The sequence below is a fragment of the Hippopotamus amphibius genome, chromosome 2 (assembly GCF_030028045.1).
Source record: "Hippopotamus amphibius kiboko isolate mHipAmp2 chromosome 2, mHipAmp2.hap2, whole genome shotgun sequence".
Taxonomy (NCBI): domain Eukaryota; kingdom Metazoa; phylum Chordata; class Mammalia; order Artiodactyla; family Hippopotamidae; genus Hippopotamus; species Hippopotamus amphibius.
This window is the reverse complement of record NC_080187.1, coordinates 171,514,848-171,533,403: the sequence shown is the minus strand read 5'-3', so window position 1 is coordinate 171,533,403 and position 18,556 is coordinate 171,514,848. Positions and strand designations below refer to the sequence as shown.

The window sequence follows — 18,556 nt, the reverse complement described above, 5'->3', positions numbered from 1 at the left end:
TCAGCAGGTCAAAGGCTTCCAGAAGCCCTAGACAAGGCGGCCTTAAGCTAGGGGCTTCAAAGGAATGGCCTTCTCCTCTTCAGAGCAGCCTCTAGCCATTCTGCACCCCAGAGCCTGGCTGGCCTTAGGCTTGGAGGGAAAGGGGAGGAGAGGTGGTCCTTCCTTTCTAGTTGCTGGCTGTACAATTCCTCAGAAAGGGTCTTCCATGGGCTCTCTGCACCGTGGGCCCAGGGTGTGGCCCCTTTAAGGCGCTCGGACCCTGAGCCCCTGAACTTAGACTAAGTTGGGGATTGTGGTGGTAGTGCTCCCTGCGGGAAATGATTGTCACAACTGCGGGCCAATAGGCATCCATATGGTCCTACCATGCTTGAGAGACCGTTTTCCAATTCAGTTTTGTTCTTTTCTTTCTTTCTTTCTTTCTTTTTTTTTTTTGAGAGGGAGGGACTGAAGAGAGAGAGAGAGGACAGAGGGAGGGAGGGTGAGGGAGGACAAGGGGCGCGTGGTTTTCCCATCTCATCCCTGGAGGAGGGGCTGGAGCATCCCGGGCAGCCAATCAGGGATAGGCTGGGGGGGCACTTTGAAGAAGTTTGGGGAAAAAAGTTTGGAAAAGTTTCTATAATAACGAGGGGGCGTCCGGAGGGAGGCGGCAGCGGCGGCGGAGGGGGCGTCTCAGAGAAGGGAGGGAGGGAGCCACGGGTCAAGATACTGCAGCCTCCTGAGATCCCCCCTCCCACCCAGACCAGGACCTGGGGGCTCCGGCCGGACCCATGGGGGCAGCGAGCTGCGAGGATGAGGAGCTGGAATTTAAGCTGGTGTTCGGGGAGGAAAAGGAAGCCCCCCCGCTTGGCGCGGGGGGGTCGGGGGAAGGTTAGTGCGGGGCTGGGAAGGGGTCTTGGGGTCGGTGAGGGAAGGGCGCGGGGATCCTGAGTCTGGGGACTTTAGGGCAGAGAGCCTGGGGTGAGCGATGAGGGAGTCAGAGGTTGAGGGGAGTCGCGGGGCTCGGGGGTCTGCGGAGGTGAGTCTGGGGGCCCGGCACCACTTTCTCCTTTTTAGGTCGTGACGGGTGGGGGTGGGGGTGCCGTTGGCTGCGCGCCGCCTCTCGGCTGGGCTGTCACTGGGATGGGGGGCGGGCGGGAACAGCGGTCCCGAGAGCCCCATGCGCCGCCAGGGAAAGGGGAGATTGGGCTCTGGAGCTTGCCCCTTGAGGACCGAGCCGTGGGCCCGCAGACGGGACGCCAGGGGCTGGGGGCGCTCTCAGGCCCCGCCAGGGCGCCCCTCCCCCTCCCCCGTCTGGCCGCAATGAGAGGCAGATGGCGGGGACTGAGCCGGGGGCGGCGGCCGCCGCTCGCACGGAATCCGCGCGGCCCGCGCCACCCCCTCCCTCGCCCGGCCGGCGCGCAGCGCCCCCTCCGCTGCACCCCCGCCCCCAGATTGGGGGGAGTGGAGGAGGAGCCACCTTCCCTCGTCATCACAGCCCTGGAGCCCCCCTTCCCCTGGCCACCGTTGCGATGGCAACTGGGGCTGCTGCCAGCGCCGTTTGGGGGTTTGGGAACCGCTGCTAATTGGGTTCATGTGTGAGTCGCCCCCAGCCCGGCCCAATGCTTCCCTAAACACGCCTCCAGGCCCAGCTCCAGCCCCTTTCGATCCGCCTCCCTTACCTTGAGTCCCGCCCCGTCTGGTACCCCAGGTCCCCGGCCCAGGAGCTCAGAGTGTGAGGTTCTGTGAGCAGAAGTCCTGACACGTCTGGATTTATCTCCTCCACCTTCCCAAGTCCAACTTTGCTTTTGTCTTTGTGGCTCTGAAGGGCATCTCGGAGACCTCTCTTTGCTGAGGAGGGGGTAGCACACCGGACTTGGGAGGCTGCCCACTCAAGGAGCCTAGACATCTCACCTGCTTCTTTCTCTCCCCATCTCCTGTGTCATCCCTCTCTCTGTCTCCTTCCCTTCCCATTTGGACAGAACTGGACGCAGAGGACGCCCCACCATGCTGCCGTCTGGCCCTAGGGGAGCCCCCTCCCTATGGCGCTGCCCCTATTGGCATTCCCCGGCCTCCGCCCCCTCGGCCTGGCATGCACTCCCCACCACCCCGCCCGGCTCCCTCACCTGGCACTTGGGAGAGCCAGCCAGCCCGGTCAGTGAGGCTGGGGGGGCCGGGAGGGGGGGCCGGGGGGGCCGGGGGAGGCCGTGTTCTTGAGTGCCCCAGCATCCGCATCACCTCTATCTCTCCCACTCCCGAACCGCCGGCTGTGCTGGAGGACAACCCAGATACCTGGGGGGAAGGCTCCCCCAGGGATTACCCCCCACCGGAAGGCTTTGGAGGCTACCGAGAGGCAGGAGGCCAGGGTGGGGGCCCCTTCTTCAGCCCGAGCCCTGGCAGCAGCAGCCTGTCTTCCTGGAGCTTCTTCTCAGATGCCTCTGATGAGGCAGCCTTGTACGCAGCCTGCGACGAGGTGGAGTCTGAGCTAAATGAGGCGGCCTCCCGCTTTGGCCTGGGATCCCCACTGCCCTCGCCCCGGGCCTCCCCTAGGCCGTGGACCCCTGATGACCCCTGGAGCCTGTATGGTCCGAGCCCTGGAGGCCGGGGGCCAGAGGATAGCTGGCTACTCCTCAGCGCTCCTGGACCCACCCCAGCCTCCCCAAGACCTGCCTCTCCATGTGGCAAGCGGCGCTATTCCAGCTCGGGAACCCCATCTTCAGCCTCCCCAGCTCTGTCCCGCCGAGGCAGCCTCGGGGAGGAGGGGCCTGAGCCACCTCCACCACCTCCGTTGCCTCTGGTCCGCGACCCTGGCTCCCCTGGCCCCTTTGACTACATGGGAGCCCCACCAGCTGAGAGCATCCCCCAGAAGACCCGGAGGACTTCCAGTGAGCAGGCAGTGGCCCTGCCTCGGTCTGAGGAGCCTGCCCCGTGCAATGGGAAGCTGCCTTCAGGAGTAGAGGAGGCCGGGGCTCCTCCCGGGGGTCCTCGGAAGGAGGTGGCCAGCATGGACTACCTGGCAGTGCCTTCCCCCCTGGCTTGGTCCAAGGCCCGGATCGGGGGACACAGCCCCATCTTCAGGTGAGGGTTGTGTCTGACACCACTGCTGTCTCCAGTCATCTCACCCAGGGAGCAGGAGGGTCAGGGGGTTTGAAAAAAGGTCCTAGTTCTGTGCCCTTGGCATTTCAAAAGAGAGTTTTATACCAGCTTGGCGGCTGGCAAACTACTCAGTTTTAGGGAGAATTTTTAAAAATGCACCCCCTTTGGACATGATTTGCAAAAGGACAGTCACTCCCTGTGGATCAATTAGAAAAAGCCCCTCCAGCCCCAGAAGGACCATGTCGGTAAAGAAGGAATTCCTCTAGGGTGTCCTCCACCCTCAGCTCTGTGCTCAAAACACATGGGCTGGATTTCAGCCCTACAAAGGACAGCAGGAAGTCTTGCTCCTCTAGCTCCATTTCTAGGGCCTGACTTGTGGCTTAAAAGTATACCTGCTAAATTTGAATAAAGTAGCATGTTTTTGCAAGTCAAAGAATTCATATTAAAACAAGCAGTTCTTGCTGTTTTTCTACGCCTTTTACCCTCAAAGAATCTTGTCCATTTCAATAATCCGAAAGCCTTGGATGTCAGATCCAGCTGGCTCCATCCAGAAAAGTTTCCTGGGGGAAAGAAACCTTAACACCTGCTCCTCTCAGTTCCTGTAGGGTAGGGTTTCTCAACCTAAGCACTGCTGATATTTGGAGCAGAATAATTCTTTGTTGTGTGTAGCTGTGCTGGGCATTGTAGGGTGTTTAGCAGCATCCTGGCCTCTATCCACTAGATGCTAGTAGCACCTCTTCTCCCAGTTGTAACAACATTGTGCTGTTTCCAGACATTGCCAAGTATCACCTGGGGACAATTACTGGTTGAGATCCCCTGGCATAGGGTATCTGGGTACTCACTAAGGGAGAGTTGCATATCTGTAACCCCCAGCTCTCTGGAACCCACCTGTCCAGCCCCAACTAGTGGAAAGGGTGCTGGCCTGGGAAGGGATGTGCTCAGGCCTGGCTCTGTCAGCTGCGGGCTTGCTTAGCCCACTATGTTCTACCCTCTGGGACTCCTTTTCTTTATTTGGAAAACAAAGGGATTGATTTCTGAGACCTTTTGTGCTTTTTTTTTTTTTTTTTTTATGCGGGAGCTTACTTCCCCCACCAGGGATTGAACTCATGCCCCCTACAATGGAAGTGTGGAGTCCTATCCACTGGACCCAGGGAATTCCCTGAAGTTGTGCTTTTTAACTTGACTCTTTCCATCCAGGCCTGGGAGTTAGGGCTTGGGGTTCCTCTGTATCTAGGGGAACCCGTGCGCCACCCCCCAGACCCTGTGTTCAGAGCTGGGAAGAAGGGAGTCTTCGTCCTGGTGCCCTCTTCCATACCTTCATCTCGAGGGTCTGTCCCTTATCTCCCCTGCTTCTGGACTTGTGGACTGTTTCACTTCTGCTATAATTTCCTTTCTCCCATATCCACCTCCCCGTCCTCCCTTACATCCCTGGGAGCTGGGACCCAGGGCTGCCCTGATTGGGGTCTGAGGCTGCAGGTGATGAGTGCTCGTCTCTCTGTCTCTGTCCAGGACCTCTGCCCTCCCGCCGCTGGACTGGCCTCTGCCCAGCCAGTATGAGCAGCTGGAGCTGAGGATCGAGGTGCAGCCTAGAGCCCACCACCGGGCCCACTATGAGACAGAGGGCAGCCGGGGCGCTGTCAAAGCTGCCCCTGGTGGTCACCCTGTAGTCAAGGTAAGGGGCAGAAGCCAGGCCTGACAGCCTCTCTCCTCTCCAGTCCCAGATCCCTGCAGATGGGCTCCAGCTGTGCAGACCCATGGCACTGCCCTTTCCCACACTCCCTCTCAGCAATGACCCTGCAGGCGGCCTGGGGGAGGGACTGCTCCTGGGGGAGGAAGGGTGCACTTCAAGGACCCGGATGTACTTTCTACTCCTCTGTCCCTCCACCCTCGCTCCACTCATCCCATGGGACACCAGCCTCACGTCTACTCTGGAAAATGGTGGCCTGCCAGATGTGGGGGAGGGGTTAGGCTGAGGCCAAAGTTCACTGGGAGTTAGGTTGTCTCTGTGGAGTTGGGCCAGTCTCCCTTGGAAGATTTTCCCCTTCACCCGCCCAGTTTGGGCCTCACTCCAAAAATAACACTGTGAACTCCAGGCCACGTTTTCTCCACAACTGGTGGAGAACTGGTGCCCAGTCTCCCCTGGGAACCCCTTCCAGGATATCCTTTATCTTTCACTCCTCTCCCAGGGCGGATTGAAAATTTAGGGATGGATGAAGGGTGAGACACTGGGGATTTCAATTGGGTGGCCTCTGCCTCCCTCTGCCAGCTCCTAGGCTACAGTGAGAAGCCACTGACCCTACAGATGTTCATTGGCACCGCAGACGAGAGGAACCTGCGGCCTCACGCCTTCTATCAGGTGCACCGTATCACGGGCAAGATGGTGGCCACGGCCAGCTATGAAGCTGTAGTCAGTGGTACCAAGGTGTTGGAGATGACCCTGCTTCCTGAGAACAACATGGCAGCCAAGTAGGTTCCTACCCCACTTCCCTTTAGTCTTAGGGCTCTAGGACTAGCCTTTCCCATGGGGTCTAAGCTAGGCCGGATCTTTCTCTCCCCAGAAGAGCTATACATCATCTTTAGGAGGTGTCAGGCCTTCTCACCCTCTGGGAGAGGACTTTGGGGCTCAAGAGCACTCTGGAAAGGCCGCCTCTGGGTTCACATAGCCCCCCATAGTCTCCCAGAGAAGGTCATTTAGGGCTTTGGATGGAGGTTGGGGGCTCCCCTCTTGGGGAGCATCACCATTCTGGCATCAGCTGGGAGGGCTTGTCTTCCATTCTTTGGCTTCAGTATTGACTGCGCTGGAATCCTGAAGCTTCGGAATTCAGACATTGAGCTGCGGAAGGGTGAGACGGACATCGGGCGCAAGAACACACGTGTGCGGCTGGTATTCCGGGTACACGTGCCCCAAGCCAGCGGGAAAGTCATCTCGGTGCAGACAGCGTCGGTGCCCATTGAGTGCTGTGAGCAAAGAAGCCCTGTGCCATCTCTCTGTCTCTGGCTAACTTCTCCTCTGTGTGTCTGTCTGCCCATGTCCTCTGCAGAGGTCCTGTCTGTGGTGCCCTGCTCATCCTGGGGACACCTGTAAAGGACCCAGCCCTTATGTCTATCAAGGACTGGCTGGGGGAAGTGTTCTACTTTCCCCCTGCTGCAGATTCTGCCTCTGGGTTGGACCAGAGCAACCCTGTCTTCCATCTGCCCCTGGGTGGCCCCTATGTACTTGTTTGCATAGCTCTCTGACCTACCCTGTTCATCTCTCTCTCTGCCCAGGAGTGGTTTCTTACATGGTCTGTGTGACCCCAGTGAGACGGTTGTTTTTCTTGCATGTCTGCTGCTGAAGAGGGCACCTCCAGGGCCCTGTGGCATTTATTCTAGAGAGGGTGGGGGCACAGGAGGCAGTCTTCTCCATACCAGCCAGCCAGGCCTTTCCTGCACTGCTCTGCAGCCCAGCGCTCAGCTCAGGAGCTGCCCCAGGTGGAGGCCTACAGCCCCAGCGCCTGCTCCGTGAGGGGAGGGGAGGAACTAGTGCTGACTGGCTCCAACTTCCTGCCAGACTCGAAGGTGGTGTTCATTGAGAGAGGCCCTGGTGAGTACCTATGGGGAGTGGGGGGGAAGAGGGGGAGGAACCTGGGACAGGAGGGTGAACAATCTGGCACTGTGTCTAAACTAGCAAGTTGAGCCTCAGTTTCCTTCTCTGTAAAATGGGACAGACTGCTGCCCTTCCTGTTATACTATTTCCTTCCCATGCATATGACAGCCATCTGAAATGCTCAGGATGGTGAATAAATGCAAGAAATACACATCCTTTTTACTGAGGAGTCAGCTTTGAGCTAATTTACCTCCATGTGGCTAGGGAAGATGAGAAGGGAAGAGGTGACATACACTCACAGCCAGACCTTGAGCCCCTCCTGAGTTATGGGACTGGCAGCACAGCTATGATTACAAGAGCCTGGGAGGTGCCCCAGGATAGAGGTGCAGGGGTGGAGAAGGGAAGACTGAGGGATCCAGGTATACTTACCAGCTGGAGGCCTCTGCTTGCCCCCAAACCTGCCCACCCAGAGCCCCAGCCCCTACCCTCAAGTTTAGCACCCTAGGACCATATCAGAGCAGAGTCAGAGGTTCTGGGTCATGAGACTTAGGGTCTCATTGCCTCCCTTCAAGCTGAGACCCTTTCCTACCCTCGAACTTCTTTCCAGCTCTATCATGGGAGGGGATGTTTGGAGTTGGATGGGAGGGTTCAAGAGCTGTTTCTGGTCCGTGGACTGGCCCTGCCATTTCTCTTGGCCTCAGCTTGTGGCTCTAGATCTTGGAGATGGTTTTAAACCCTGCCTGTCCCATTCAATTGAGTAAATATGCAGTGGGCTCCTCTGTGAGCCAGGCCTTGTTGGGGCCTTCTGAGTCTGACCTTGGCTCCAGGAGGAGCGGAAATGGCAGAGGCCTGGGCAGGAGGCAGGAGGCAGGGACCGTGAGGCTGGGCTGGAGCTCCCTGTTCTTCCTGCACAGATGGAAAGCTGCAATGGGAGGAGGAGGCCGCAGTGAATCGGTTGCAGAGCAATGAGGTACCTGTGTTACTAGGGTCCCCACCCTGGGGGTGGGGGTGGGTGAGAGAAGTCAGGAAATTCTCAGCCTGCTCCCTTGCCCTTGGGCATAGACTCCAGAAGCTACTTGTTCTTCTCTAGAGGAGGCAACCTGACCACTCTGGCAGCAGGGACACCTCTATAGGGAATGAACTTTGCTCCTTTGCAAATGGAAAAAGCCAGGAGGTGCAGTTAGAGTACTTGGGAGGGCTGGGCTGAGCCTAGAGCCCTGAGGGCTCCCTGCTTCATCTTCTGCTCTTCTCCAGGTGACGCTGACCCTGACCGTCCCCGAGTACAGCAACAAGCGGGTGTCCCGGCCAGTCCAGGTCTACTTTTATGTCTCCAATGGGCGGAGGAAGCGCAGTCCTACCCAGAGTTTCAAGTTTCTGCCTGGTGCGCTCTGGGGCAGCCTGTGGCGGGGGGATGGGGATATGGGGGCTGAGGCAGGGGCAGAGGGATGCAGTGCCTCATGGTGAGGGGCCAAGGGATGGGTGAGACCTGGGGATGGAGAGATGGATGGAGGGTGTGCAGTGGGGAGACTTCCAGCCTTCTTACCTGCGTGTCCTCCTGCTGCATGTCTGCCCAGTGATCTTCAAGGAGGAGCCTCTACAGGACGCATCTCTCCGGGGCTTCCCTTCAGCATCGGGTCCCCCTTTTGGCTCTGACATGGACTTCTCACCACCCAGGCCCCCCTACCCCTCCTATCCCCATGAGGACCCTGCTTACGAAACTCCTTACCTGTCAGAAGGCTTCAGCTATGGCACGCCCCCTCTGTACCCCCAGACGGGACCCCCACCATCCTACAGACCTGGCCTGCGGATGTTCCCTGAGACTGGGGGTACCACAGGTTGTGCCCGCCCACCTCCAGTCTCCTTCCTTCCCCGGCCCTTCCCTAGCGACCCCTATGGAGGACGGGGCTCCCCCTTTCCCCTGGGGCTGCCGTTCCCTCCTCCAGGCCCCTTCCGGCCTCCGCTGCCTTCATCCCCACCACTTGAAGGCCCCTTCCCTCCTCAGAGCGGTGTCCACCCTCCACCTGCTGAGGGATACAATGAGGTAGGGCCAAGCTACGGCCCTGGGGAGGGGGCTCCGGAGCAGGAGAAAGCCAGGGGTGGCTACAGCAGCGGCTTCCGAGACAGTGTCCCTATCCAGGGTATCACGCTGGAGGAAGGTGGGTGTGGGGCCGGGGGCTGCGAGTGTGCGTGTGTGCAAGAGATTGCTCTGCATGTTTGCTGAGGGCTGGAGCTTGGCTTCCCAGAGGTTGGGCCTCCGTGGTCCCTAAGGGCCGGTTGGAGGGCCCAAGGAGGCCAGTGCTTGGTGCGAGTGGCCAGCTGAATCCAGTTAACTTAATTCTGGAGGGGGCGTGGAGTACCTGCCCAACCCTTCTCCTGCCTCAGCCCTTGGCCGCAGATCACAACATCTCAGGGTTGGAAGTACGTGCAAGATCGTGCAATCGGGCGCCCTCAATTTGCAGATTCAGGCCCTGAATTTCAGAGAGGGGCAGTGTCTTGCTGGTGTCCCAGTCAAGCACGTTCTCCCTTGCCTCAGCTTCCCCCTAAACCTGGTGACTGTGGTCTGGATTGGCGATGAGGAGCCTTCCTGGTTCGCCTCTCCTTCCTCCCACTGATTATACCCAGCTCCGGATGCTGCAGGCTGAGCCAGTAGGAAGGGGCTGGCATGGGGGCCTGAGAACCCACATGGATGGAGTTGAGCAAGATTTGATTGAGAGCAGGTGTCAGGATACAGTGGGGAAACTGAGGCCCAGTGGTAGAGAAGCCAGTGCAGGAGGAGCCTGGAGGCATCCTAGACGAGGCCTGCCTGGAATGGATTGGGGGTCTCTGGAAAAGGAGGCGACCTGCCCCTCGCCCAGTCTCTCAACTGCCCCTCCTTTACAGTGAGTGAGATCATTGGCCGAGACCTGAGTGGCTTCCCTGCACCTCCTGGAGAAGAGAGTCCTGCCTGAACCGTCGCCTGGCACCCCGCTCCCCCCGGCCCTGCCCACTTTGCCTTCATCCTGGATGGCGGTTCCAGAGGCTTGGGGCCCAGTCTGGTTCCTCTTTCCTCAGCTCTTGCCTCCTTTCCCTCTCCGGTGACCTCCCTCCCCTCCCCTAGCTGAGGTGTGGCCCCTGGGCCTGGTGCTGCCTTGGAGGGCTGGGGGTGGGAGAGTGTGGAGGACTGGCATTGGGGGGACACTGGGTGGGGGCTGCCCGCGAGGACTGGAGGACTGAGGGAGTGAAAGCTGTGTCTAGACTGTGTACAGGTCATGGTGCTGGGAGGCCGGGGATCGGTCGATGGGTAATAAACTGCTCACTGACTAGTGCTTCAGGCTCCAGAACTCTTTGGAGAGAGAGATGGGGCAGCTTATTCTAGCCCTGGCCGCAGGAGGCTTAGAACCTGGAAAGGGATGGGATGTGGCTGGGAAGATTGCACCCCAAAGAGTCTCAGTGCAAGAGGCTAGGGAGGATTTGAAGGGTGTCAGGGGCTTCCTAACTGGGGCAAGGTTGGGGGCCAGGGCTTGTAGACCTCACCTCCCTGGGGATTCAGATTCCTTTAGGAGATTTGGGAAAATCTGTGTATTTTCAAGTTACTTTTTCTTGCCACCATCAAGACGATTCTGATTCACAGCCACGGTCAGGAAACACCAGGCTCATCCCTCTCCCTCATTTACAAAGGAGGACTCTGAGGCTCCGAGAGGGAAAGGAGCTTGCCCTGTATCACACAGCTAATCAGTAGCAGGTTGAATGCTGCACTCCTGGGCTCCTGCCCCCAGCCTGCCCTCAGATATCCTCACCCATGGGGGTTAGGCCCCTGAAGCTTATCTCCCTAGAGCAGGGTAGTGGGTGAGGGAGGGCTGGCATGGGTCCGTCCACACTCTGGATTCTCCCACCTTTGGGGACTGTGGAGATACTCTGAAAAGGTCTGTGCTTCAGAGGTAGAATGCAGGAAGCCAGGCAGCTCCCCAGAAGCTCTGGCATTGCCTGAGCTCTGGCCTATGCCACAGGTATACCCACACATCACCCCTGACAGGCCCAGCCGGGAAGCCTGTTTTGTCCCCTGTCTTGACAGCCTAGGGGGCCAAGTCCCCAAGGGGTTGGGGAGAGCCTGGCACACAGCAGGCACTGAGTACCACTGGCCCGGCTGCAGGGGGCCACACCCGATGACACTCAGGGTGTTAGTACTCGGGAAACTTGCCTCACCTCAAGGCTGGGGGGGCCTCTCTGTGTCCAGCGTGTCCAGATAGGCCTGGCAAGTGCCCGTGTGTTCAGGGTTGGGCGCGACAGAAGCTGGGTCTGGAATGGAGGACAGGAGAACCAGGATGAACCCTGGTGTGGTCATTGCTGCTTTGCAGTGAATTTCCTTCACCTTCCTGAACACAAACTGCTGAGAATCAGACTGACGTCAGGTGACTGGCTCTCTGGGCTGCGGCTGCTTCTCAAAGGTACCCTCCAGGGGACTTCCCTGGTGGTCCAGTAGTTAAGACTCTGCACGGCCAGTGCAGGGGGTGCAGGTTCGATCCCTGGTTGGAGAACTAAGATCCTACATGACGTGTGGCATGGCCAAAAAGAAACACGTACCCTCCAGCAGGGCTAGAGTCATCAACCATGGCAGGAGGGACCCAGGGTACGCGTGTCCGAGCCAGCACTTTTCAGCTCCCCCTCCAAGCTCTCTGGTGGGGGCGCGTCAGCCTCTGTGAATGAAAGGCTGTAGTGATGGGGACTCGCTGCCTCCCAGGGCAGACCGTCTCACTCTCTGCCACGGCACTGCCACTCATTCATCGCCAAGCGTTTATTGAACAGCTACTAAGTGGCAGCCGGTGGGTCCTGGAGGACCTCGTAGCCTCATGGGGTAACAGGAAGTACACAACACATGATAACTCCACAATTCAACTCAGTAAATGTTTCTTATACAGATGGTATCTCAGGTCTTGGGCAGGGGGAGTAAATAATTTTAATATGGGGTACAGAAGGAGCAGAGCGCAGGGGCACTCCATCCAGCTGTGGGGGTCAGAGGGAACTTCAGGGGGGCACTTCTAGACTGGGATCTGAAGCTCGACTGGAAAGTGACTGGGCTGAGAGGGAAGGAAGGGCAGGCCAGGCCGAGCCACTAGATGGGCCACGTCCTAGAGGAGAGAGGCAAACAGGGAGGGCCAACAGGTCAAGGGCAGGGCATGTTCACAGAACTAGGGAAGCTCTGGGAGCTAAGGGGTAGGGCGGTGAGTGGGGACCAGAGAGGGAAGCAGGGGCTGGATTCTGAGGGGCCTTGTAGCCACGATGGGAAACAGCTATCCAAGGGTAATGGGTGCTTTTCCTCTAGATGGTAGGGCTTAAACTGGGATTGATACAATAGATTTGCCTTACAATTCTTCCTTGGGTAGAGCTTCCATCTGCTTCCCTGCGACTGCCCCGTCAGGGCATTGTTCTGCCCTCTGGGCCCACACTTTTCAGGCCTAACCCCTCTTCCCATTAGAATTCTGATGTGGGTCAGCTCCCAGGGTCATTGTCTCTTCCCAGGTTCCTACAGACATCTAGCTCCCTGAGGCTGGAGTTGGGAGAAGGAGGAGAAGGAGGCTGGATCTTCTGTTGGCGCCGGAAAAGACTTTCTTGGCCAGGGTTTCTCAAAGTGTGGTCTGAGGATTACTTGCATTTGAGTCATTAGGGAGGCTTTTTGGTTTTCAAATTTTATTTATTTATTTATTTATTTATTTATTTATTTATTTATTTACTTATTTACTTATTGTTTTTAATACAGATTTCTAGGCAACTCCTGAGCTACTCAATTGTATTCTCTGGGGGCAGACCTAGGTTTCTGCATTTTAAACAGCATCCTAGGTGATTCTCCAGCACAGAAAAGGTTGAGAACTACAGTCACCTGTCAGTGAAGGGTCATTCCTTCCCACTCCGAACTCTAAAACAGCTCCCTGCCCCCTTCTCACAGATCCAGTCTTAGCTGCTCCGGGTGGAAGGTCACCTGGAAAAGTGTGCTTAGGGGAAGGGAAAGGTACATGCATTCCTGACATTGCAGCTCACCTCTCCCCTCATCCGGCTCCATCTTGCTCCGTGGACAATCTGAGATGGTCTCGGAGCAGCCTGGAGCTCTGGTGCAGGAGCAGCTGCCCCTGCAAGTGTAAGTGTTGGGAAGAAGGCTGCAGAGGAGTGGCATTTCATGTACCTCCTGGAAACTCCAGACGTGGCAAGTGCACAGGGGTTTGGTGCTTTTTGAGAGCTGGTTTTAGCGGCCTCAGTGTCTTGTTGCTTCCACAAAACATCTCAAGAAAATAAAAAGGAAAAAAAGGAGATGGGGAAGGAACCTCTAGACTGCAAGAGACTTAAGGACATATCAACAATTTGGTTATTCCTTATAACGTTAAGCATAGACTTGCCATGTGATGCCATCAGCAATCTCTCCCCTACATATTGACCCTGGTGAATAAGAAACTATGTCCACACAAACACCTGTTCCCAAATGTTTGCAGCCGTTTTATCCATCATCAGCTCAAACTGGAAACAACCAGGAGGTTCTTCAGTAGGTGAACAGACAAACTGTAGTACATCTAAACAGTGGAATACTACTTAGCAGTAAAAATTAATGAACTATTGATCCATGCAACATTATAGATAAATATTAAATGCACTTTGCTAAGTGAAAGGAGCCAGACTCAAGTGGCTACGTTTTGTGTAATTCTATTTACGTGACATTCTGGAAGAGGTAAAGTGATAGAAAAAGAAATTAGTGGCTGCAGGGGGAATGCTCAGAGAAGAAAGAGTAGTTGACTGCAAAGGGACAGCGCGTGGGAATTTTCAGGGTGATGGAACTATTTTGTGTGATATCATGGTGGTGAATACATGACTCTGTGCCACTGTCAAAATCTGTAGAACTCTACAGAGATGGAGCTTAATTGTATATAAATTTTTAAAAAGTCATTCAATCCTAGGATAGAATGCAAAATGTAGTATATGAATCTAACTGTATTACAAATATATACGAAAAAGGTGGGGGGGGGAGGGACTAAAATTAGTAGTTTTGGAAAACAATGTTTTGACTGTATACTGTAAGGCTGAAGACAAAAGGAATCATACGTAAAGATTATAGTTGGTAAATTTGTTCTAGTTTAACGTTTCTGAAACTACTTAACCTGTATACTGGTGTTGAACAGTAAGTAAATTGTGTGAGGTAGGTTTCTCACTGGCAGAGAAAGAAGGGGGTGGTTAGCATGGTGTAGGGGGTAGAAGGCTAGAACTAACCCTGCGCTGCTGGATTCAAGTTGGAGATATCAGTATGAACTCATACTCATTTTACATATATCTATACCTATGTCTATATCAACATAATATTATATATATTATAGAGCTATATAAATATATATAGATAGATCTATAATCCATAGGTATCTGTATGATATATATATATACTTATATATGTATAAAATACACACACACAAATAGATACAGAGATAAATATAGGTACGGTATATATATAGGGGTTAATATACCTACACATATTTGCTAGCTTTGTCTGCTAAGAGAGCCTAAAAGGAGTGGCACCCCCTTAGCAATGAAGACGCCTAGCATCCAGATGTTGGCTTCTAAAAACCATTCTCCAATATAAGGAACCATGGTTCCTTGGAAAAATGGCTAATTCTAGAGCCGGGGCAGGGAAAATACAAGGTAATCCTGGAGCAACTTGCATTGCCAGAAAGTAAGTGCTAAAAATGGGTGGGGTGCATATCAAAAAGACATAAGAGGGGGACTTCCCTGGTGGCACAGTGGTTGGGAATCCGCCTGCCAATGCAGAGGACACAGGTTCGAACCCTGGTCCGGGAGGATCCCACATGCTGCGGGGCAACTAAGCCAGTGCGCCACAACAACTGAGCCTGTACTCTAGAGCCTGTGAGCCACAACTACTGAGCCCGTGTGCCAGAATTACTGAAGCCCTTGTGCCTAGAGCCCATGATCTGCAACAAGAGAAGCCACCGCAAAGAGAAGCCCACACACTGCAACAAAGAGCAGCTCCCACTGTCTGCAACTAGAGAAAACCCACGCAGCAATGAAGACCCAACGCAGCCAATAAATAAATAAATAAATTAACTAATTAATTAATAAAAAAAAATTCACAAAAGGCAACTCAAAAGATGTTCCAATGGCCAAAGCTGGAACAATTTGAGCAATGTAATAAGTAATAATATTAGGTTATAATTCAAAGAATAAAATAAATCTCCATAAGTCCACAGTGCTACAAATAAATGATTGAATAAACAACTAACTAGGGGAGAAGGGACAAATCTTTACAGACGAGTTCCTGTTAATAAATGTAGAAGGAATGAGGGAAATAGAAAATCGCTGTTAGACCATCTAGTAATAATTGCTACGGGCAAGATCCATTGATGAATCCTAAAATCAGTAGGTAAAACTTTAAGGAAGAGCAGGATATTTGTAAAGCCCCAAAGTATCTGTTCCAAAATTAGCCCTACTAATCACTGTGAGGGTTTTAATGTACTGTCCCGAAGTCTTTAATACCCCTTGCTCTAGAAGAGGAAGCTTAATTCCTCTTGCCTTCAATGTGGTCTGGACTTAGTGACTTGCTTCTGACAAATAGAGTATGGAAAGCAAAAAATAGCAACTTTACAGTAGAGGAACCAGGCAAACACCACCTTAACCAAGCGATCAAGTTTAACATCACCAGCAATAAGTCATTTGATATCAAGTGTCCCCTGATATGATGCATTAAGAATCTCACATAACCTCTGTGCTATTCTTCCCCCAAACCCACAACCTCAGTCTAGTCATAAGAAAGCACCACACAAACCGAAGCTGGCAAGCATTCTACAAAATATATAACCACGAATCTTGAAAAGGGTTTAGTTGTTTATTTTCTTTTTTTTAAAATAAACTTATTTATTTATTTAGTTAGTTATTTAATTGGCTGTGTTGGGTCTTTTTTGCTGTGCGCGGGCTTTCTTTTTTAGTTGTGGTGAGTGGGGGCTACTCTTCCTTGTGGTGCGTGGGCTCCTCATTGCCGTGGCTTCTCTTGTAGCAGAGCATGGGCTCTAGGCACATGGGCTTCAGTAGTTGCAGCACATGGGCTCCATAGTTGTGGCTCATGGGCTCTAAAGCGCAGGCTCAATAGTTGTGGCACACGGGCTTAGTTGCTCCGCGGCGTGTGGGATCTTCCTGGAGCAGGACTCGAACCCGTGTCCCCTGCATTGGCAGGCGGATCCTCAACCACTGCACCACCTAGGAAGCCCGAGATGTTTATTTTCATTATAAGGAAAAACACAAGCATATGTATATACTGGTGCCAGTGAGGGAGTGAAACTGGAGCTCCAGTAGGGGGAGGGGCAATCCTTTCTAAAGCTTTGTGATTTTGTAATTTTTGGAGACACAGTCCCTGCGTCTACTACTGCTCTCAGGCCCTGCATCCATTTGGGTGTGTCACAGGCCCTTTGGATGCACTTTCCAGTGGACAATAAATTCTTGGTTTCTTTCCTTCCCTCCATAATAGGCAGTTGCTCTTTGTATCCTTGTCCAGGCTGGAGAATCTGAAGAAAAGACACCCCTTCTTTCCCAGCAGGACCTAGCTGAGCTTCAAGTCAGGCTTGGCTGTGTCCTGGGGTAGGTGGTGGCCCCTCCCTCCAGAATGCCCCAGGGATAAACAGCTCCTGGGTTATCACCCAGGAGTACTAGGAAGATGACAGACACCAGGGGGCAGCAGGAACAAGGTAGAGGGTGGGGTGGGCAGGTGGGAGAAGGAGGAAGGCTAGAAAAAGCAAGGCCCTGTTTCTGTTCCTGTGAACTTCATACCCCATATCCTCTTCTGCAATTTCACAGGCCACCCCTTGAAGATGGGTTCCCCCTTCTCAGGATTATCAGTCATGTGACCTCTAGTAATCACAGACTTGCCTGTTAATTGTATTTTTAGGGAGCTTTCCCTGTCTGCTCTACTAGATTGCAAGGTCCAAAAGGGCAGAGTCAGTGTTTGTATTTATAACTCTTTGTCTCTCTTTGTGCAGTGAATGATAAAAGCTGCCACTTTTGTGATGTGTAATAGGGGCATGCTTTATGTGTTTTAACTCCAAGTTTGCTGCAACCCCAAACCAAGGCTCAGAAATATGCACTAAGAACAGCAGCAACAGAAGTAGATAACACTTGGGGAGAGCTCACTTTGCTCCAAGTGCCTCATCAAGCCCTTTATAAAGCCTATCTCATTTAATCCTCTCCCTACAATCCTGGGAAATTACTATTTCCCATTTCATAGATGAGGAAACTGAGGCACAGAGGGCTTAAGGAATGTCAAGAGTCACACAGCTCCCCAGGGACAGAGCTGGGATTCGAAGGCTGTCTCCTAACTCCAGGTCTAGCAATCTTTTCCATGATACTGCAGCCAATTCCTTATTACATGGGTGAAATCAGATGAGAGGTAAACATGCAGGGTTGCCTTCAAAGGAGGCAGACAGACAATCCAGAGATTGAATTTCAGACTAGGAATCAAAGGCTCTGGGATTCATGCTCCTGTTTGGATATCACTCACTTCTTAAGTAGTAAGATGCAGGGGTTGGGCTGGTCCAAACAGTGTCTGAGATTGCTTTCAATTCTAATGTGCCGGGGGTTATGTAACCAACGGCCGCACGCAGAGGAGACTGCAGATGGTGACCTTCCTTCTCAAGGTTACTAGGTACAATAGAGGATGTCCAAGCCCCACCTGCAAACCCCCAGTCCCTCCCTGATAGAGTGGAGTGGGGATGGGTGTACAGGCTGGATGTCTGTAGAGACAAGGGACAGAACTTGTTTTGAGACCACACTGTGCCCCCTCCTCTCCATTCTTAGGTCCTTTAAGGATGTTGCTCAGTCTCAGAGAAGTCTTCTTCATCCCTTGTCCCTCGTGGTGGCAACAGACAGAGGAAGAAAGCTGGCCAAGGCCTTGGCCCGCCCTGGTACTTGGCCAGCCCCCCACGACCCAGCTGTGCAGATGAAGCCATAGGACTTAGATTCAACCAGCCACTGAAACATTTTATTACCCTTAACATGAGTGAAGATATAGAGCATGAAAGGTTTTTCCAAGGCAGAGGAGATTCAGTGCCAATTCCATTTGGCCTTGTTTTGGTTTTATTTTCTCCATCCTGAAAATTTTAGCACTTCCTAACTTAGCACCCCATTGACTACTGACCATAGTTTCACCTGGTTTCGGGGTCTCCCAGTTTTGGGTGGCTCTGGCTACGCCCCATTTCTTGCCTCCATCAAGACTCCCCATTGTTTCTCTGAGGTGGTAGCTGGTCAGAGTGACCTCTTGTTCTCCCAAATGTAACAGTGTCACCAAAATTTGCTCTGGCTTCATTGTTCATTAGCCATCCCCAATCCCATTCTATTATGCAATTTGCATTACTAATTCATGATCTAACAATCATTGTTTTTATAAGGAACATAGAACTGCAGAGAAAAGTGTTGGTCTCCGCTGGGATTAAAAAGGCATGTACAGCAAAGACCTATCCTCGCAGATGCTGCAGCTGTGCAGGAGTTTGCCACATAGCCGTCTTTACTGTTCTCAAAGCAATGATTAAATAGTATCAGGTAATGGTAGACACTGAGGATACCAAGATGGATAATATATGATTCCTATCCTCCAGTTGTTCATATTTAAGAGATCTCTAACTGGTGACGGAAGTGTTTGGCTGGCATGCTGCTTTAATAATTCTGCCTGTTGGGACTTCCCTGATGGTCCAGTGGTAAAGAATCCGCCTTCCAATGCAGGGGATGTAGGTTCGATCCCTGGTCAGGGAACTAAGATCCCCCATGGCGCTGGGCAACTAAGCCCACAGGCCACAGCTATAGAGTCCGAGCGCTACAACTACAGAGCTTGGGTACTTCAATGAGACAGCCTACGTGCTGCAAACTACAGAGCCCATGTGCCCTGGAGCTAGT

At 53.5% G+C, this 18,556-nt stretch overlaps 1 protein-coding gene across 2 annotated transcripts; it reads left to right on the top strand.

Annotated features, from left to right (window-relative positions):
• The first annotated feature begins 640 nt into the window (after positions 1-640).
• On the top strand, positions 641-9,919 carry NFATC4 (nuclear factor of activated T cells 4). Of its 2 annotated transcripts, XM_057724940.1 has the most exons (11): positions 641-867; positions 1,959-2,130; positions 2,527-3,054; positions 4,582-4,744; positions 5,339-5,538; positions 5,860-6,032; positions 6,515-6,655; positions 7,573-7,628; positions 7,913-8,039; positions 8,233-8,814; positions 9,539-9,919. In XM_057724940.1, exons 1-11 carry the CDS (start codon positions 768-770, stop codon positions 9,604-9,606), a joined length of 2,310 nt encoding a protein of 769 aa, XP_057580923.1. In that variant the 5' UTR covers positions 641-767; the 3' UTR covers positions 9,607-9,919. The 2 variants fall into 2 exon arrangements, with proteins under 2 accessions (XP_057580923.1, XP_057580922.1); XM_057724939.1 differs by having other exon boundaries at positions 1,959-3,054.
• The last annotated feature ends 8,637 nt before the right edge of the window (positions 9,920-18,556 follow it).

Coding starts and splice junctions, on each gene's coding strand:
- NFATC4 (XM_057724939.1), top strand. CDS start 768: ATGGGGGCAGCGAGCTGCGAGGATGAGGAGCTGGAATTTAAGCTGGTG. Junction 868..1,958: donor CGCGGGGGGGTCGGGGGAAG/GTTAGTGCGGGG, acceptor CCATTTGGACAG/AACTGGACGCAGAGGACGCC. Junction 4,745..5,338: donor GTGGTCACCCTGTAGTCAAG/GTAAGGGGCAGA, acceptor TCCCTCTGCCAG/CTCCTAGGCTACAGTGAGAA.